Source organism: Capsicum annuum, chromosome 4 (genome assembly GCF_002878395.1).
Source record: "Capsicum annuum cultivar UCD-10X-F1 chromosome 4, UCD10Xv1.1, whole genome shotgun sequence".
Taxonomy (NCBI): domain Eukaryota; kingdom Viridiplantae; phylum Streptophyta; class Magnoliopsida; order Solanales; family Solanaceae; genus Capsicum; species Capsicum annuum.
The window spans coordinates 218,461,414-218,479,284 of record NC_061114.1 but is presented as its reverse complement, the minus strand read 5'-3'; the positions used below and the strand labels follow the sequence as shown (position 1 = coordinate 218,479,284).

At 32.2% G+C, this 17,871-nt stretch overlaps 1 protein-coding gene across 1 annotated transcript; it reads left to right on the top strand.

Moving 5' to 3' along the window:
• Positions 1 to 8,903: 8,903 nt before the first annotated feature.
• On the top strand, positions 8,904 to 14,249 carry LOC107869476. The gene is made up of 8 exons (XM_047411702.1): positions 8,904 to 10,123; positions 10,216 to 10,457; positions 10,546 to 10,696; positions 10,865 to 10,885; positions 11,780 to 12,153; positions 12,300 to 12,445; positions 13,362 to 13,432; positions 14,174 to 14,249. The coding sequence occupies exons 1-8, from the start codon at positions 9,060 to 9,062 to the stop codon at positions 14,247 to 14,249; spliced, it is 2,145 nt and encodes a 714-aa protein (XP_047267658.1). The 5' UTR covers positions 8,904 to 9,059.
• Positions 14,250 to 17,871: the final 3,622 nt, after the last annotated feature.

Here is a 17,871-nt window from a genome sequence, read left to right as displayed (position 1 = left end):
AAATTGAGTTAAGAACATAATTTTCAAATTGTGCAATCAAGAAAGTTATCTTGATGATGATGGTTTAGCATTGAATGCCTTTGATAAATAGCTAAACCATCGCTAGTGAGAACAAAGCTTTATGTGTTGGTCTGAAATATGATATATTGCAATAACATTTGTATGCATTAGACCAATAAATTATGATTATTTCTTTTCTCTCAATTGGTTCAAGGTCGGGAACCAATTATTTCATCTAATAATTTTGATGTGCGGTATACAATTAATGAATATACCATAATGCACAATGATAGATTCCTCAAAGAAGTAGAGGATGTATGTTAGTTTTCCTAACATAAGGGAGAGATTATAAGTGCTATGAAATATATTAGGAATTATCACCATATCCTCATCCAAAAGATAATTCAAGTCAAATGTTGAAACCATCTCATATTAAGTGCAAGTGCTCTTATTTTGTGTTCCTAAAGGACAAAATCTATGCATGCGTGAAGCGTGGTAGACTGATCGGTTTCAAATAAAATAATTCTTGAAAAATAAGGAGCAAATAATCATAATAAGAAGGCAATGAGCTCTTGAAGAGCATACGACATACCACTTCATGAAACCTTATGAGAGGTTCATGTACCTGAAAATAACGAAGTGATGAGATCTCAAAATGTTATGTCGCATTGTGAACCGATATAAAATGATATATCATCAATATCTTTGACACAATATTGGCGCAATATTGTGAAAGATTACGAGGATCTGAATTCTACGTTTTTTTAAGCATGCTGACGTATAAACATTTATCAAGTGACATGAAAGGATGCATTTTGGTAAGCGTAAAACTTATTTGATTTGCAGTCCAGACACTTGAAGATGTCACTCATGAAATGTTGAATATTGTCACTTGCCAAAACTTATGTGAAAAATTTTAAGGATTCAAACTGCTTGAAGGATATAAAAGTTTCTGGAAAACTTATTTATAATCCTTATATTGTATAAGCTTATTACTTGAGCATCATTGGAACTCTTGGAGAGTTTTCAAAGAAATAGATTATTTACTGAAATTCAAAATATATCAAATTGGTTTGGTTATGAAGTACCATATCTTAGTGCAATTGATGCACTCATGTACCTTGCAAATATTACAAGGCCTATAGCCTCTTTAGTTAATTTGTTAGCAAGGTATATTTCCGCTCCTACTATGAGACATCAAAATGGGATAAAACACATGAGCTTGTTTTATTCTAAAAATTGCAGTCCCGATCTTATTGGTCATGCTGATGTTGGGTACTTATCTAACCCACATAAAGCTCGATCTCAAATAAGCTATGTGTTCATATGTGGTGGTACTGCCATATCTTGGAGATATACAAAGTAGTTTATCGTAGTCATTTTATCGAATCATGCTGAGATAATAGCTATTCATGAAGCAAGCCGATAATGTGTATGGTTGAGGTCCATGATACATCTCATTTGAGAAAAATGTGGTGTGAAATATGACAATCTACCCATAATTTTATACAGAAATAATTCTACATATATAGCACATCTTAAGAGAAGATTCATAAATGGAGATAGAACGAAGCACATTTTGCCAAAGCTTTTCTACATACATGAGCTACAAAAGAATGATGATATTAACGTGCAACAGATTCGTTCAACTGACAATGTGATTGATTTATTCACCAAATCTTCTCCAATTGCAACTTTCAAGAAGATGCTGCACAAGATCGAGATGCAAAGGTCAAGGATGTTTTCATTAAGGGGAGTTAATACGCGTTGTATTCTTTTTTCCTTACGAGGTTTTGTCCCACTGGGTTTTCCTTGTAAGGTTTTTAATGAGGCAGCCGAAATGCGTATTATTAGAGATGTGTACTCTTTTTTCTTCACTAGATTTAACGAGACACATTATCTACCAAAATGTTATAAATGTATTTACATTATAATGAATGTCTATCGAGATCTATCAAGATCTACTTTGATATTTATTAGGATTTGAAGCATCTGTCTTTTACTCAGACTAGGAGTAAATTTCTCCTATAAATAGAGGGGTTTTGTTCATTGTATTTACAATCATATAATCTCTCATTTCTCAAGAGAAGAAATAAGAATTACTCTCTCTATTCTCTCTACTCTTCTTTTCTTTGTTCTTTATTAGTTTATAACACAATACATATACTGAAATTTTATAAGTAGAATTTGAAGAAGATAGAGGGTAGGAATACGTCATTCTTACATTGGGTGGGGGGTTGAGAGGTAAAGAGGTTGTGTAGTAGATCCTCGGGTTAAGGAAAGTTATTCATTTTTATTTGGGTAAAATAAAACTTACTAGAATTTTATTTGTTGGATATCTATAATCTATAACTATAATTTATAATTTATATCTATAATATATCTATATCTATATTCTATATCTATATCTATATCTAGATCTATGTCTATGTCTATATCTATGTCTATGTCTATATCTATGTCTATGTCAATATCTATATCTATATCTATATCTATATCTATATCTATAATATATTAAAAGTGTTAAGGGTCTTAGAAATATTGTTTGAAATTTTTACCCTTCAATAAAAGTCTTTACTTTAGACAAAATCGTGTTTGCACTATTTTTTTTAATATTTAAATTTTAAAAATTAATTAAATATATTTACGGTAAAATATTTTCTTATTAATTGTCATCATAATTAATGACAACTAATACTTTTTCTATTAGTTTAAGAATTTAGAATCAACTAAATTTGATTTTAAGAAGCTTTGAAAAATCTAGAAAAAATATAAAAGCGTTAGTATAAGAAAAATTTAAAAAGAACCAATTTTTTAAAAGTTGTAAGTACGTAACAAGAATATAATCCATGATTTTGTAAAGATTCGACTTTAAAAATAAGAAAAGATTTTAAATATTTTAAAAAAAGTCGTACCACAAATATGGTTCAGGTTGATGCAATGTCTCTTAGCCTCCGATGGTAAGAGAAAGGGTATTGCATGGCAAATGCAGAAGCGATGATTCATCAACCACTTCGAACTTCTGATGGTAGAATATATATATGTGCTTACACTAAAATATATGTTTATGTTTACATTGTTATATTAACGTTTGAAGGATCTAAAAGTGATTTGAACTTTTTACACTTCATTAGAAATCTTTGTAATAAATAAAATCATTTGATTTTAAATAATTAAACATTATACGCGCGAGGCACGTGCGGTGAAACTAATATAACAAATATCAATAACGTTTCTAACAGAATGTGCCTATAAATTAGAATTTATTTGTATATTTTCTAAATCTAGTGTTATTTGGTCCGTGTTAAGTCTGTCCCAAGCTATATTAATATTTAATATTTGTAATTTTTTTCTATTTTTTATTACTCTTAATTTTTATTTATTTTTGTTACATTATATTAGTTAAAGATAGTTTAACAATTTCTAAATATTTCTAAAAGTTTAAATTATATATCAATTCCAATTTTTTTTGTCTTGTTTTCTTTTTTTGTTTGTTTTAGAGACTGTCTCTTTCCTTCTTGGGAACCCCTTAATTTCGACTTTTCACATGAAATGTTTAAGATCAAAGCTTAAAAGATTTTTGGTTAGATTGCTTATCGATTGATCGGGCAGATTATGTTTATCGCTTTGACTTATTGATTATTGATTTTTAAATCTACTAATCCACTAGTCAATGGATAAGATAACGGTTGGTTCGATATCAGATTAATTAGCAATGAACGGACGATTATTAGGGTGTATTGGACAAATCTAAGTGACAATAAAATATTGAGAGGTTATCTAGATGTCCTCCATTTCTTCACCGAAAAAGTTGTTTGTATATAGTGCTCATCTATTTATCAATCATTTAGGCTTGTTGAGTTTTGCTTGTACAATATTTTAATAGGTTATAAATAAACTCAAATGAGAATTTTCTTTAAAATTAAAATGTATATAGAAATAATTTTAAATTATTGGATTGACTCTAAAACTCAAAACTTTGATATGGTTTGAAATTTTCAATTTTATATTAAACTTTGTGAAGAACACATTGAAATTGTTTTATTTTTGTTGTGGTCCTTCACGTTGTCAAGAATAATTTATCTTTTCAATTAAGAATTAATTCCAAGTTTCATTTATTTTTTAGGGAGACCGACTACACTTTATAGTTAGAAGTCATAAGAAGTTGCTTATTTCATAATCTAAGAAGTAATAGAATACCGATTGAGGTTCTAAGTTTTGAGTTTATACAAGAGATACTTCAAATATCTAGGGGTAAACATATAACTATGAAAATTCTTAACGGGTTGAGAAACTTGAGTAATCTGGCAGCATCGATAAGTTATTAACTATAAATTTTAATTTGTTCACCAATCATTAATCTGATAACTCGACACCAACAATCTAAAGGTAATTTTGCATTTGAGTTATCGACGACGGTTTGATTTTGAGTAACCCTAATTTTGATCGTTCTACATTTCATTAGTGTAAGACCACAACATTAAAATATCTTCATTACTTTTAAAATTTTTTTGCTAAGTCAAAATCAGGCGAACAAATTGAATGAAAGGGAATAAAAGTCTTTTTTGTGCTAAGTCAAAATCAGGTGAACAAAGTGAATGAAAGGAAATAAAAGTTTTTGTAAGTTTAAAAATAATTTTCTAAGAGTATATTATAGACATTCTTTTATTTTTTCAAGCAAATGCATGCACTAAAACTCTTCTCCTTTTTATTTTATTGGAAGTTCTTATATTAAAGTCTTTAACGATATAAATTAATTTTTTGCCTTATGTTGAATTAACTTCATTATTTTTCTCAATTAAACATATATTGGCTAACCATTTTCTAAAAAAGTACAATATTTAAATTATATAAAATATTTGATCCTATGAATTATTGTGATGACGTCAATAAAGTTAATATATAAATTAAGATAGAATTTAAATTAAATAAAATAATTAAAAGGTCCAATTCAAAAAATACTTTGATAGATGTTCCTTCGATGGGTTCTTACAAAGTTATTAAAACTTCAATTAAGGATAAAATAAACAAAAAAATCCTTATGAGTATTAAACAAATTAGATCTCTCTTGTTATTATTATTACCACATAAAAGAAGACAACAAATTTTTGAATTAATTTTTTAATTTAGTAGATAAAGATCTTTTATGGTGTCACATTCGGTTATTTTACGACTCATCACTTTTTGCATGACATTTAATAAATTCATATAATTGTTCAATTTACTAAAAGTCTGAAATGGGTGAAAGCTTGCAAAATCATTAAAATTTAATTAGGATTAAAATGGATAAAAAAATTTTATGTGAGGACTACCAACTTCAAAGATCCTCCCTTATAAATAGTTACTAGATAATGAAGGTCTGTTTTACGGGTCCAATATTACAGTTTCAAATATAACTATTGATATTTAATTAGTATATTCAAAAAATTAATTAACAATTTTTAACTAAAATGATAGAAAATGGTAACACGCTTTAAAAAACTATATTTTTTATTTTTATAAAATCAAATAATAACTTACAACTTATTTAAATTGTCCTAATTAAAATGAAAAATATGTTTCAATGCTTATTTTAACATCAGGTCAAATACATTTTCTTGAATTAAGTAACTAATTATAATGTCTTTATTTCGTTGGACACACACCTTAATCTCTTACTCCTATAAAATTTAAAATAATTTCACTAATATGCCCTTAATTAAATTTTATACCTCTTTCCAAATCAATAATGATTAATTTTGTTGAACAAGGGCATAATAGGTATATTTTGTTCAAATTATTCTTGAAAGATTAAAGTAGCAAATATTTAAGAATATAAGCACAACCAAAAGAGGGCAAATAAAAAGAAATAAATGGAGTATTATATCTCTTATTTTTAAGATTACAAATCTCAATTTTTATTTAATCTTGCATATAAATATATTTATATAATATAGTAAAAGCTCTTTACACTGACCATTTAATGAACTTCAATTTTTTTAAGATTTTTTTTAAAATATTTGTTTTGCGAGTTGGCATGCACATCAATTCTGAGTACACCTATAATTCATAAGTGAATACAAAATTTGTGCATTTGAAGTCTTATATGAATATTACATATGTAGTATTTTTTTATTTTTAGTAAAATATTAATAGACTGATTTAATGATATTTTTTATAAACGTATTTGATAATAAAAAAATATCTTTAAATAGTTTAACAACTTTAAATTTTAATCCACCAAGTTCATACGTGATAGTATTTTTTGAGCAAAAAGTTAAAATATTAAAAGCTTGGAGTATTAAAAATTTGACAGAGTTAGAATTTTCACTTAGAAAGTTTAAAATATAAAAGAATAAATTCACGAGGAAAAAAATTTAACTTTTACCACAAAGCAATATAAAGTACGTAATTTTAGTTCTATATAATTCAGATTATAAATTTAAATTTATTTAAAATAGTACATGTGACACTACTTTCAAAAAGTTAGTTTAAGAGATCATGTATTTACCAAAAAAGTCTTGAAAATTCTTTTACCTTTATGTAGTATAGAAAATAATAAAAGACAAATATAAGAACAATATTTTAAGAGAAAGGTTTTTAGTTGGTAAGAATAGTTGAAATGAAACTAAGGACTACCAAAAAGTTACATTCTCCCTTAAGAGAAAGTTTTTTAGTTGGTAAGACATAGTTAGAATATAACTAAGGACTACCAAAAAGTTACATTCTACTTTATATATATATATATATATATAAAGTAATAAAGTATAATAATAAATATATAATATAATATTAAATATTTATGTCAAGAATTGCAATATTTTCCTTTTTTCCCCCTTTAATGTCATCACACTTTAATAAGGGAAAAGTATATAAATTAGACCAAATCTATAAATATTTAGAGTTTAAGTTCTGTGCAACGTTAGTGCGCAAAATATTCTACACTATCAGTTAACTTGACCTGCTATTACAGGTTACTCAATTTTTTACATTAAAAATTTAAAAAGAAAAAATTAGGTAACCTGCAATAGCAAGTCAAGGTTACCTGATTGTGTAGAATATTTTGTACACTAATGGTGCACAAAACTTAAATTCAAATATTCAAAAGCTCAGTTCAAATTACAACAACAACAACAAACCCAGTGTATTCCCACTTAGTGGGGTCTGGGGGGGGGTAAGATGTACGCAGTCCATACCTCTACCTCTGATGAAGTAGAAAGGCTGTTTCCGAAAGACCCCCGGCTGTTTCCAGTCAATAATCATGCGACTCAATTTATTTACCGGAGATATCTTCTCAATTGCACCTTTTTCTTCTCTTTTTTTCCCTTTGCATTTATTGTTTTACCCTTTTTTCATTTTTTTATATTTTTATCTCCTTTTTATTTTATTGGAAGTTCTTGAATTAAAGTCTTTGACGATATAAATTAACTCTTTGCCTTATGTTGAATTGACTTTTTTTCTCAGATAAATATATATTGGCTAATCATTTTTTTAAAAAGTACAATATTTAAATGACATAAAATATTTAATCGTACGAATTATTATATGATGATGCCAATAAAGTTAATATGTAAATTAAGATAGAATCTAAATTAAATAAAATAATTAAAAGTTCAATTTAAAAATACTTTAATAGATGTTCCTTCGATGAGTGAAATCTTATAAGGTTATTAAAATTTTAATTAAGGATAAAATAAACAAAAAATTCCTTATGAGTTATGAGTTATGAGTACTAAACAAATTAGGTTTAGAAGACAACAAATTTTGAATTAATTTTTAATTGATTAGATAAAGATCTTTTATGGTGTCGCATTTATTTATTTATTTATTTTATGACTCATTACTTTTTGCATGACATTTAATAAGTTTATATAATTATTTAAATTTACTAAAAGTCTGAAATGGATGAAAGCTTGCAAAATTATTTAAAGTTAATTTGGATTAAAATGGATAAAAAAATTTATGTGAGGACTACCAAATTCAAAAATCCTCATTATATAGAGTTATATAATATAATATTTATGTCAAAAATTACAGTATTTTCCTTCCTTTTCCCTTTAATGTCATCACGCTTTTATAAGCGAAAAATATATAAATTAGACCCAATCTATAACTATTTAATAGCTCAGTTCAAATTAATTTAAGTCAATGATCATGCAACTCAATTTATTTCACTCTGCATTTATTGTTCCACCCTTTTTTTCATTTATTGTTTTTTGACTTTTTATCTCCTTTTATTCTTTATTAAAGATAACATTTAATAATATTTTATTATTTATTTTTTTTTTTTTTTTTGTCTATTTTTATCTTAATTCTTTTTTTGTTAGTTTATCTTCTTTTCGAGTTTTTTCCTTTTTATATCTTTTCCTTTTAAAAAATGAAAACTAAGAATAACTTTTTTTAGATTTCTAAAAATTTAAAACAAATAAATAGACTAAAATATGAAATAATGAAAGAAAAATACTAAAGTCGCTATGATATAAAATTTAAATGAGGTCATTTTATGAAAAAAAAGTCACAAAATAATTAAAAAAAATTTATATTTAGACGAGCTATAATATAGAATATAAATTATACTCTTAAAAATTATTTGTTATACATAAATAGAAAATAAAGGCAAAACTACAAATAACTCATTTCAACAACATATCCGGTGAAAATAAAAATAACTCATTAAGTCGAGCAAAAGTATTCTACATCCTAGTCAAAAAGTAATAAGTATAAACTAATCTTATTATTAAAAACAATTAATATTAATATAATCCATCTATCGCCATATTTCTCCCGCTCTTATTTTAGGTAGTTATTAGCAGAAACACCCCTTAGCTTCTAACAAACACGTTGCTTTGAATCGTCACTTCCTTTGGGCTATATATAACCATCTCATGTTGTTTTGAATCGTCACTATTCCAATCTAACAGTGTTATATAAATAAACTAGGTTCTTGTTCATACATATACATATATATTTCTTCAGTTAATCAACTTGTCATTCATATTCTTTGTCCTCATCTTCAACTACTATTACTACTCACTCGTCTTAGCGTTTTTACTTTGGCTACAGTGTCTCTATCTGTTGCCATGACGAACACACCGACACCAACCGCAAGCGCTTCCTGTTCTACGGTGAAAATCGGTGGCAATGAAAGTGATGCTCCTGCGATGTTGAGTTCCGATGTTATGTATGCTGCTGAGCCAGTTGTCGATGGAAACAAGATGAAAATTTCTGTTCCTCTTAACAGGATGATAAGCAAGGATGGTGTTGTTGTTTCTCCAGTGACGATTGAGGTTCCTATACCGAGAACAATGCTGTTACCAGAATCGGGGAAGTGGCCTGATCATGCTCAGTTGTTGTTCCAGAACCGCATGAATTTTAAGGAGAGTGGGAAACCTGTGAGGTTTCTGTTCTACAAGGATGGCGAGTGGTCGAGATTCGGGGCTAGAGTGGTTGATCTGTTGAGTTCAGCCTTTGTAAGTGGCAAGGCTATGTATGAGGTGGATATTGGAAACTTTAAATTTATATTTGATTTTTATCGTATGATAGCTATTGATTTTGTTAGGGGGATAGAGATGTTTATAGGTTGGATGGATGACAATAACAAGTGGTATTTTCCTAAGGTTGTCTTTGAGGGTTCAGAAGACGCGGCGAGTCGCAAGATTGAACTGGAGTTAAGAACCACTGGGAACAAGTCAACTGGACCAGAGTTGGGAAAGAGGAAGAGGGAAAGCGAGGAGAACGAAGGGGAGAAGGGAGAATGTAGTTCATTGCACATGAAAGATCAGCGTGTTGTCGACACTCAATTGCTGCCACCAAAGTGGCCAAGGACAAGGCCACTGAGGGAAGAGGAGACACTGAGTCAAATGATAAAGGGTTTAATCTTGTCTTTTTTGAGTGCTGATGCAACAGTCACTGGAGTTCATCAGTGTCTTAGAATGGGTCCGCGGTTTGAGGCTTTTCAAAACACTGTGGAGACCGTAAGGAGAGCTAGAGGGGATGCTAATGTTGAGTACGCTTGGTATGGCACATCGCCCCAGAATGTGGACTGCATTATGCATAGTGGCTTTGAAATGTCTATGATTCCAATCGGTTCTCATACTTCTGGTCTTGGTATATACTTAACGCCTATACACTCGCCTCAACTTAGGTATGCTGCTCTTGAACTTGTGCATTTTTGGTGTTTTCTTAATTGTACATGATCATTAATTTTTGGTACTTGTTTATTGGTTATGTGTGTAGTGAAATGATGGCCGAGACAGATGAAAATGGTGAAAGGCATCTTATTTTATGTCGAGCTGTATTGGGAAAGCTTGAACAGATTGATTTCACATCTGAGCAACTGTCTCCGTCAAGTGAGGATTTTGATTCCGGGGTGGATAACTTGACGAATCCAAACTTATATGTGGTGTGGCGTAGCTATATGAAAACACACATTTTACCTGTCTGTATAGTAAGCTATAAATCCGAGCTTCTAATGCCAGGTAAATATTGCTCCTTTTTTGTTATTTCATTCGTTTCAATTACTTTTGAATGTCGTGAGAGAAGTGGAACACTCAAGTGCAACTACAGGTCTACTGGATGGTGATCCTCTTGCTCATAACGCATGGAGTACATTACTATCCAAGCTAACTAGTTGGCTTCCACCACCAAAAGTGCTGGAGTTGCAAACTTTGTATGACTCCTATAAGGTAAGTTTGGATTTCCCTTTTTTTAACACTGGGTATTCAAGGATTTACTATATACAGGTGGTGAATCTGGTTTCAAGACCATTATTTTAATCTTGACTTCTCATACAATTTGTTCACAGGAAGGAGTAGTTTGGAAAGAAAATTTCCTGATACAGTTACGATCTGTTGTTGGTGATGAGCTTTTGCGTTCCATTATTCAGGAAATCCATGGCTGAGATGAGGTTCTTTTGGTGTCTAATCATGTTGGGATAAAATGGGATGTCCCTTCATTTTGTACAAACTAAGTGTAATGTTACCTTTTACATAGGGAAACCGTAGCAGTAGGAAGCAAGTTGTTGTAGTGATATTACTAAAAGATTCAGGACATTTTTACTTTTTAGTGATTAGTGAAGTATAACCTATTCAACAAGCACTTGTTTTCATGTCTTTGTGTTTTGCATGTGAAATTTTGTTTTCGTCTAGCGCTAGTGTGCAAATCTCGCCTTCTTACAGTGAGGAAGCTTGAGTATGGCTTCACGGAAATATGATTTGAAAAGGTTTATCTTAAAGTTTTTTCCTTGTCATCATGTTCTTTGGCTTTGTAACTGGGGACTTTAATGTTGTTTGCATATTTTTTCAAAATTAGCAACTTAAGTTGATCGTTGATATTTCCTGTGCTTCGAATGGTTATTTAACCAGAGCGTTTCTTTACTAGTACATGATGCATATACCTAGTGTTGCGTGTGAGAAGTTTAACATTCCATGTTAGTGAAGCTTCCTAAGAATGCTCCCTTTTTTAAATTTGGGAACAACTTATGTTAAGTTTCAAAAGTCACCTTTTCTTTTCTTAAACATCGTGCTCAATAATCAAGCTCACATAAAATGAAATGGCGGGAGTAATTGATTATTGCGTGTAAGAAATGTCATTTCACTAGCAAGTATTTCAGCTTGTCTAAAGCTCCGTGCTTGCTTTACCATATGTTTAGGGTTGCGAAAATTTCTGTGGCAGATATATTTATGGTCATAACAGTATCATGCTTCCTTGTGGACTGTATTCTTCATGCTTGATAACTCTGCTACCTCCTTAAGTTCATATTCTGGTTAGCTGTACAACAAAGGTTGGCTACTGTCGACAGGCTATTGAGACTAGGTATCAGTGTGCCTCCAGAATGTGCATTCTGTAGGCTACATGATGAAACTTTTCATCACTTATTTTTTGGATGTGCTATTACAAGAGAAATATGGAGCAGGTTGTGTGTATGGCTTGGATCTAACAGACCAGTCCAGGACTGGAACAATGAGGTCCGGATGGCATGTATTAAGGCAAGGAAGAAGAATGCATTAGCAGAGATCTACTGCTGTGTTTTTGCTATGACTGTTGATGTTATATGGAGGGAAAGGAACTGCATTAGATTTCAGCAGACTAGGTTCGCTAGTGCAAAGGTGTTGAAGGAGATCGCTCTCCATGTTTACGTCAGGGGAAGGGAGAGGTTAAAATGGCAACTGTGCTGTAAAGTTCAATTTTGGTTATTGTGTTTACCCAAAAAAAAACTAGGTTAACTGAACAAAAATCTATTTGGGTTAGATGTGTTCTTGAGTTGAAGAAAAATCTCATCTCTTTGGGCACTCTAGAATCTTTTGGGTGCAAATACACAGGTGAAGGTGAAGTTCTTGAAGTCTCTCGAGGTGGTCTTGTGGTTATGAAGGCACGCAAGTCTGGGACGCTGTATACACTGTTGGGATCTACTATTACAGGTGTTGTTACTGGTTCAATTTCAGATGGAGACTCATCTGATTCTGACGTCATGGAATTTTGAAAGTCCTTCGAGGCTTTGTGAAGAAGGTGAAACAAATTTACTATATTAAACAAACTCAGGCCAAGGTAGAGATTTGTAATGTGGCCTTTTGTTTGTTTCTTGGATTCACACTTGGTCAAACAAAGTTGCTACCAAGCACTTGTAAGATCATTTGTTGGCTTTGTCAAATTTGATTGGCTAGTCCAACATTGCATGCAATTTGTTTCTTGTCAAATTTGGTTGGCTAGTCCAACATTGCATGCAAGTTGTTTTCTTGTCAAATTTGGTTGGCAAAGTAGTGTGTTGATGTCATTGATGACATCAACGTAGGTTTGTTTTGTGCCTATAAATAGAGGCATTTCCACCCTCTTTGAGATATACCATTTAGAGAAGAACCTCTAATTTTGTACTCTCTTTTGTATCTTTGTACTCTTTTTATTCCGTTGGTGTTTAGTGAAGTTGCTTCTCTTTTGGTTGTGGACGTAGGTCAAGTTGACCGAACCACGTTAAATTTGTGCTTCCTTTATTTTCTCAACTTATCATTATTATCGTTTTGTTATCGTCTTCAAACGATTATTTTATTTAATCCCGCACTATCCGGGATTCTCGATCCTAACAGGGTTTATAAACCAGAAAGGTGATTAATTAAATTTACAGCTTGAGCAGACCTGCTTTAGTAGGGAAGCCTAATTGGTAAATATAGGATGTCGTTCCATTTCTTTTTAGGGGAATCAGAACTATGATTGTTGTGAATTTTTTTCTCTATTTTGATTGTTTACATTGTATCTTTCCACTCGGTTGGCGAGGAAAATAATGTTCAACTTACAGGCTACATTAAACAATGTTCGCTAAAACTAGCTATGTAGCAGTAAGAAAACCATGATTTCTTTGCAGTGCTTATATTCACTTCAGTCTATTGCAGCTTTGGTTTGTTCAGTTGCTTCTTGAACGTCTCCATCTGTTTGTAACAAAATGTAGTTACCTTGGTGTCAGGTGAATTGTGCGGTGGTTCTTGCTTGATTTTCCAAATAGTGAAAGCATTATCATGAACTATTAATATTAATTAAGCTATTAATTTCATGGTGTTGTTCATGGATTCATCAATATTTGGCATTGTTTCTCATAAACACGTCTTGTAACGGAGCTTGCTAAATTTACTACGTAGTAATTACTTGTGACTTGTAAACATGCTGAGAATCATAATAATTTTTCTTATATCAGAGATATTCTTCCTTAATTAGGGGTCTCCATCAACATGTCACAAAGCTCCAGTCTGAACTAATTAAGGGGACAGTGGGAGTCTTGAGTGAAACATCGTGAAGTCTCATCAGTTTTGTCCAGAGTTATCCGGTACGTAGTAATAACTAATAACTTTCATAATCACGTTAATTGTTTGTAAAGCATTAATTACACCCTGACAACTAACAGATGACTGATTAAGTGAATCTTACTCCTGATGATTAGTTACTCTTTAGGTACTTATTGCACATCGCATTCATGGATCTCTCCAGTCGTGCCTTACAACAGTGTTTTATGACTGTATATTGTCTCTCCTTGGGTATGGGTCTTACTGACTTCTCATGAAGACCACGGTTCTGTTCTCATCACTCTTATGGTTTGTTCGTCATGTCATTGTCATAGCAAGGAGTGGAAAAGGAAAAAGATCACATTCTTCTTCAACTGTTGTCTGATCTCTTATCACTCACATTAACTGTTTCACTAACGTTTTTCCAGGGCTAATCGGATAGCCGGAACAACTGTACTTGGCAAGTGGGGTGCTTACAGTTCAGTTGTATTTCCGTATCATTAGTGGAACTTTCTTACGGCTGATTGTTACATGAGGAGAAAAATGGTCATCTTTGATGAGCAAAACAGTCGGCTCTTTTGCTTTATTCTTCAAGGTTTGTTGTTTTCTTGGCAGTATTTTCTCTCCAAAAGGTATTTTTTTCACCGCATGCAACATAGTTGGCTGTCACCAGTTGATGCTTCATTCTTCAAATTCATCTCATATTTGTCTACAGTTATGTCTTTGAGTGCTTTCTTTTCAGCAGGTTCTGACACCCTCCTCTCTCTAGCGGCCTATCCATATGACACAGTTCTGATTGCTTGGCTAGAAGTTGTATCACATAAGTCAGAACTCCTCAATTTTAAAGAATGAAGAATCAGTGTCTTCCATACTTGATTGCCTTTTTCGACGTATATGGAAGATTGGTAGCACCAGTCTATTAATTTGTTTTTAATAACCATGTTGATCCCTTACCTCCCACTAGGTATCAGATAACTTTGACCACCTTGCCGTCAATATTCAATTTAAATGCGTTAAGATAATAGGGAGAAGAAAGAGGTTTTGAAGAGAGGGATCTGAGGCAGTGAGGAATTTATATTCAAGAACCTTAAATTAAGTTGTTTGAGACCATTTAACTACTGGGTGGCGGAGAAATCAAGTAAAATCAATGTTTCATCCAAAGTTAAACCAAAATTTCTTAGCAGTAAATTCACTGCCTTACGTTAAGGGTAGACTTGGCTAGAGTGAGTCTTCCCATAGGGGTAAGGAAGTAGTATTACCATTAAGGATGGAAAAGACTAGGTATTTATCCAAGTCATGAGAAGGCTTTATATGAAAATAATTGGTCAATAGTTAAGGTCGTCGACAAAGAATAGGGGAGAAACTGCAGGGTCATTCTTTGACAAGGTAATAGCATCCCATTGCAAGCTATCAACTGGATGCATATAATTATTATTCAAAGGGACAGGGATAATATGAGAGGAAAAAATTCAATGACAGAAATCTAACACACTTTTACCAATAGTTTTCCAATGATATTGGTAGAAGTGGGGATGTATACCATCTTAGCCCAGGGGCTTTAAAAGGTTTGAAATAGAATAAGGTACTATAAACTTCATGATCAGTTAAGGATCTCGATCAAGAGAGTCAAGATTAGGAGAAACAGTTGAAAAAATAGGTAAAAGCAGGAGAAACAATAAGATCATGGTTAGTGATCCAATTGCCAGCAGTATCTTTGAAATAAGAGATTTTATCTGTACTCTACGGTTAATAACTGAAATATGATAAAACTTAGTATTGGCGTCTCCTTCATTTAACCAATTAACCCAAATGGTTGGAATGAGTTTTCAGGGGAAGGGTTACCCTAGAATTTGAAAAAACCTCAGGCCATTTATCATTGGCAAAAACTCGATCTAGCATTTTCAAAATAAGACCATGGCCATTATTTTTTTTTCTATGGTTCGACCAGGTGTGGCATCCCCCTTTAAAACCCAAATCCAGAAGATTATAAGTATTTATGCAGGACTAAAATAGGAAACTTCTATTGTTATTTATTTTATGACCTTTTCATTTATTCTTTAGACAAAAAATTTCATTAAAGTCTCCGACCAACATCCATGGGTCTTGAATGGCATCTGTTGATTTAAAAACCGTTAAAGGAAAATAACAGGAATTTAATTCAAAAGCTAGCCGCTAAAACAAAGATGGAGTTTGAGGAAGAGAATATGCAGGGAGACAGATTATTTTCTTGTAAAAGTCGTCTGTAGTTGATCATCAACTTAGCAACTTAAATAGTTGCTATTACAACTAAAAATAGGACAAAGAAACAATCTATTTCTACCAAAATTAAAATAACTAATTAGTTTCCTACCAAAGATAGGACTCCTAATTTAACTAGGATTGTAAGTAAAAAGAAAAGCTGGAGAAAAAAGAAAAAAACATAGTTGCATTCTTAGCAAACACCAATTCTTTGCCTTAGAAGGCTGCAGAGGAAGAGAAGTCATTTGTTGAGGTAGTGACTGCTGCTGCTGAACTTGCTGCATGTTTTTGTTGATATGCTTGTTGCTGATTACTTGCAAGAAGAGATGGATATGTCCATGAGGAAGAGGAGGAGCTCCTAAAGGCATTGAAACTGGCACTGAAGTCTTCTGTTCTCCTTAAGGTGATGAATCAAGTGATGGGATAGACAGAGGCACTGCAATTCCAACTCCAGGTATTGTACCCTTATTTGTAATATACCAGAGGCAAATGCTCTAGGGGTTAAGGGGGCCTCAAGACCTGGAAAAATACCAGGCATACGACCAAGAACATTGTTTTGATCACCCAACCCTTGTTGTCCTAAATTGAATTTATCACGAGCGGAGTCGCTAGGCTTATTTCTACACCAGAACTTTGTTGTCTGATCATTGCTGCCACTATAAAGGAGATAACCAATTGGGTGCCATGAAAGATCCCAAACACCAGTTTCATGTGCATTTGTAATTTCTACTTGAGGAGCTTCATGCCCCACAAGTGATACAAAAGTGATTGTGTATCAAGAGAGTCAAGCCAACACAAGAATAACAAGAAGAACAACAACAATGCTAGTGAATCGAAATAGGCCACACACGGCTTCACTAGACTTCAAAGTTTACAAAAAAAGTAACTTGACATACAATATTCAAGAATGATTTGGTTTTGAGCTTCTCCAATGGAAGAGAGAAGTTCAAAATATTATAAGTCTTGTGTTCTCAAAATATCATGAACGAACTAACTCCAAAATAACCCTAACACTATCTATTTATATTAGTCCACAAAGGGAGATAACAAATGACCATCCTACCCTTGCCAAGGGGTGGCCTTGGAGTGTAAGTTTCCAACTCACACACGGCCATTTGCATGAACATAGCTTGGAGTTTGTGTAACTCCCGAGCTTGGCTACGTGTGAATGGTCGTGAACTTGTTGGACAACTTGTAGAACTTGTTGGACAGCTTGGTACACCCGTATCAACAAGCCAATGAAATATTGAACCATCATAGCCTCCGCTGACAAAATATTCTTCATAAAACGGATGCCAGGCCAAGAATGTCACGTCCTTCTGATGCCCACGAAATGACTCAAGCTCCTTCATAGCCCTTATGTCATAAAGCTTGATAATTTGATCCTTGGAAGCAGTAAGGATTCAGTTACTATTCTGATTCCACTTCACGCAGAGAACAATATTCTTATGCCTGTGAAATGATGAAAGTTCCTTCCTTGACATGGTATCCCAAAGTTTAGCAAGATTATCTTTTCCATCAGATAATGAGCGCTCTTCTTGGCAGCTTATGAAGTCCCATACTTTAACGGTAGATTCATCAGAACTAGCTTCAACTTCGAAATTATTTTTTTCTACATCTGGATTTTCAGGGTTGAAGTCATCATTCTTCGCGTCATCAGATGAAAGTCCAGAAATATCATCTAGATTCTCCCCAGACGTAGTGGCAACAGCTTTCTTGGGATATACTTTCTCCCAGCTGTCACTGACGAAAAGGTCGGTTCCTTGACTATCATTAAGCAAGTCAATGCAGTCAACTTTGAAATCATAACCAGGAAAAATCCAGCCTTCATCATCAGGTGGAATGTCTTTTTTTAGCAGAGGTGGCTCCACATACAACTAGTGAAATC

Coding starts and splice junctions, on each gene's coding strand:
- LOC107869476 (XM_047411702.1), top strand. CDS start 9,060: ATGACGAACACACCGACACCAACCGCAAGCGCTTCCTGTTCTACGGTG. Junction 10,886..11,779: donor AAATCCATGGCTGAGATGAG/GTTCTTTTGGTG, acceptor TACTGTCGACAG/GCTATTGAGACTAGGTATCA. Junction 13,433..14,173: donor TGTAGTTACCTTGGTGTCAG/GTGAATTGTGCG, acceptor ACGTTTTTCCAG/GGCTAATCGGATAGCCGGAA.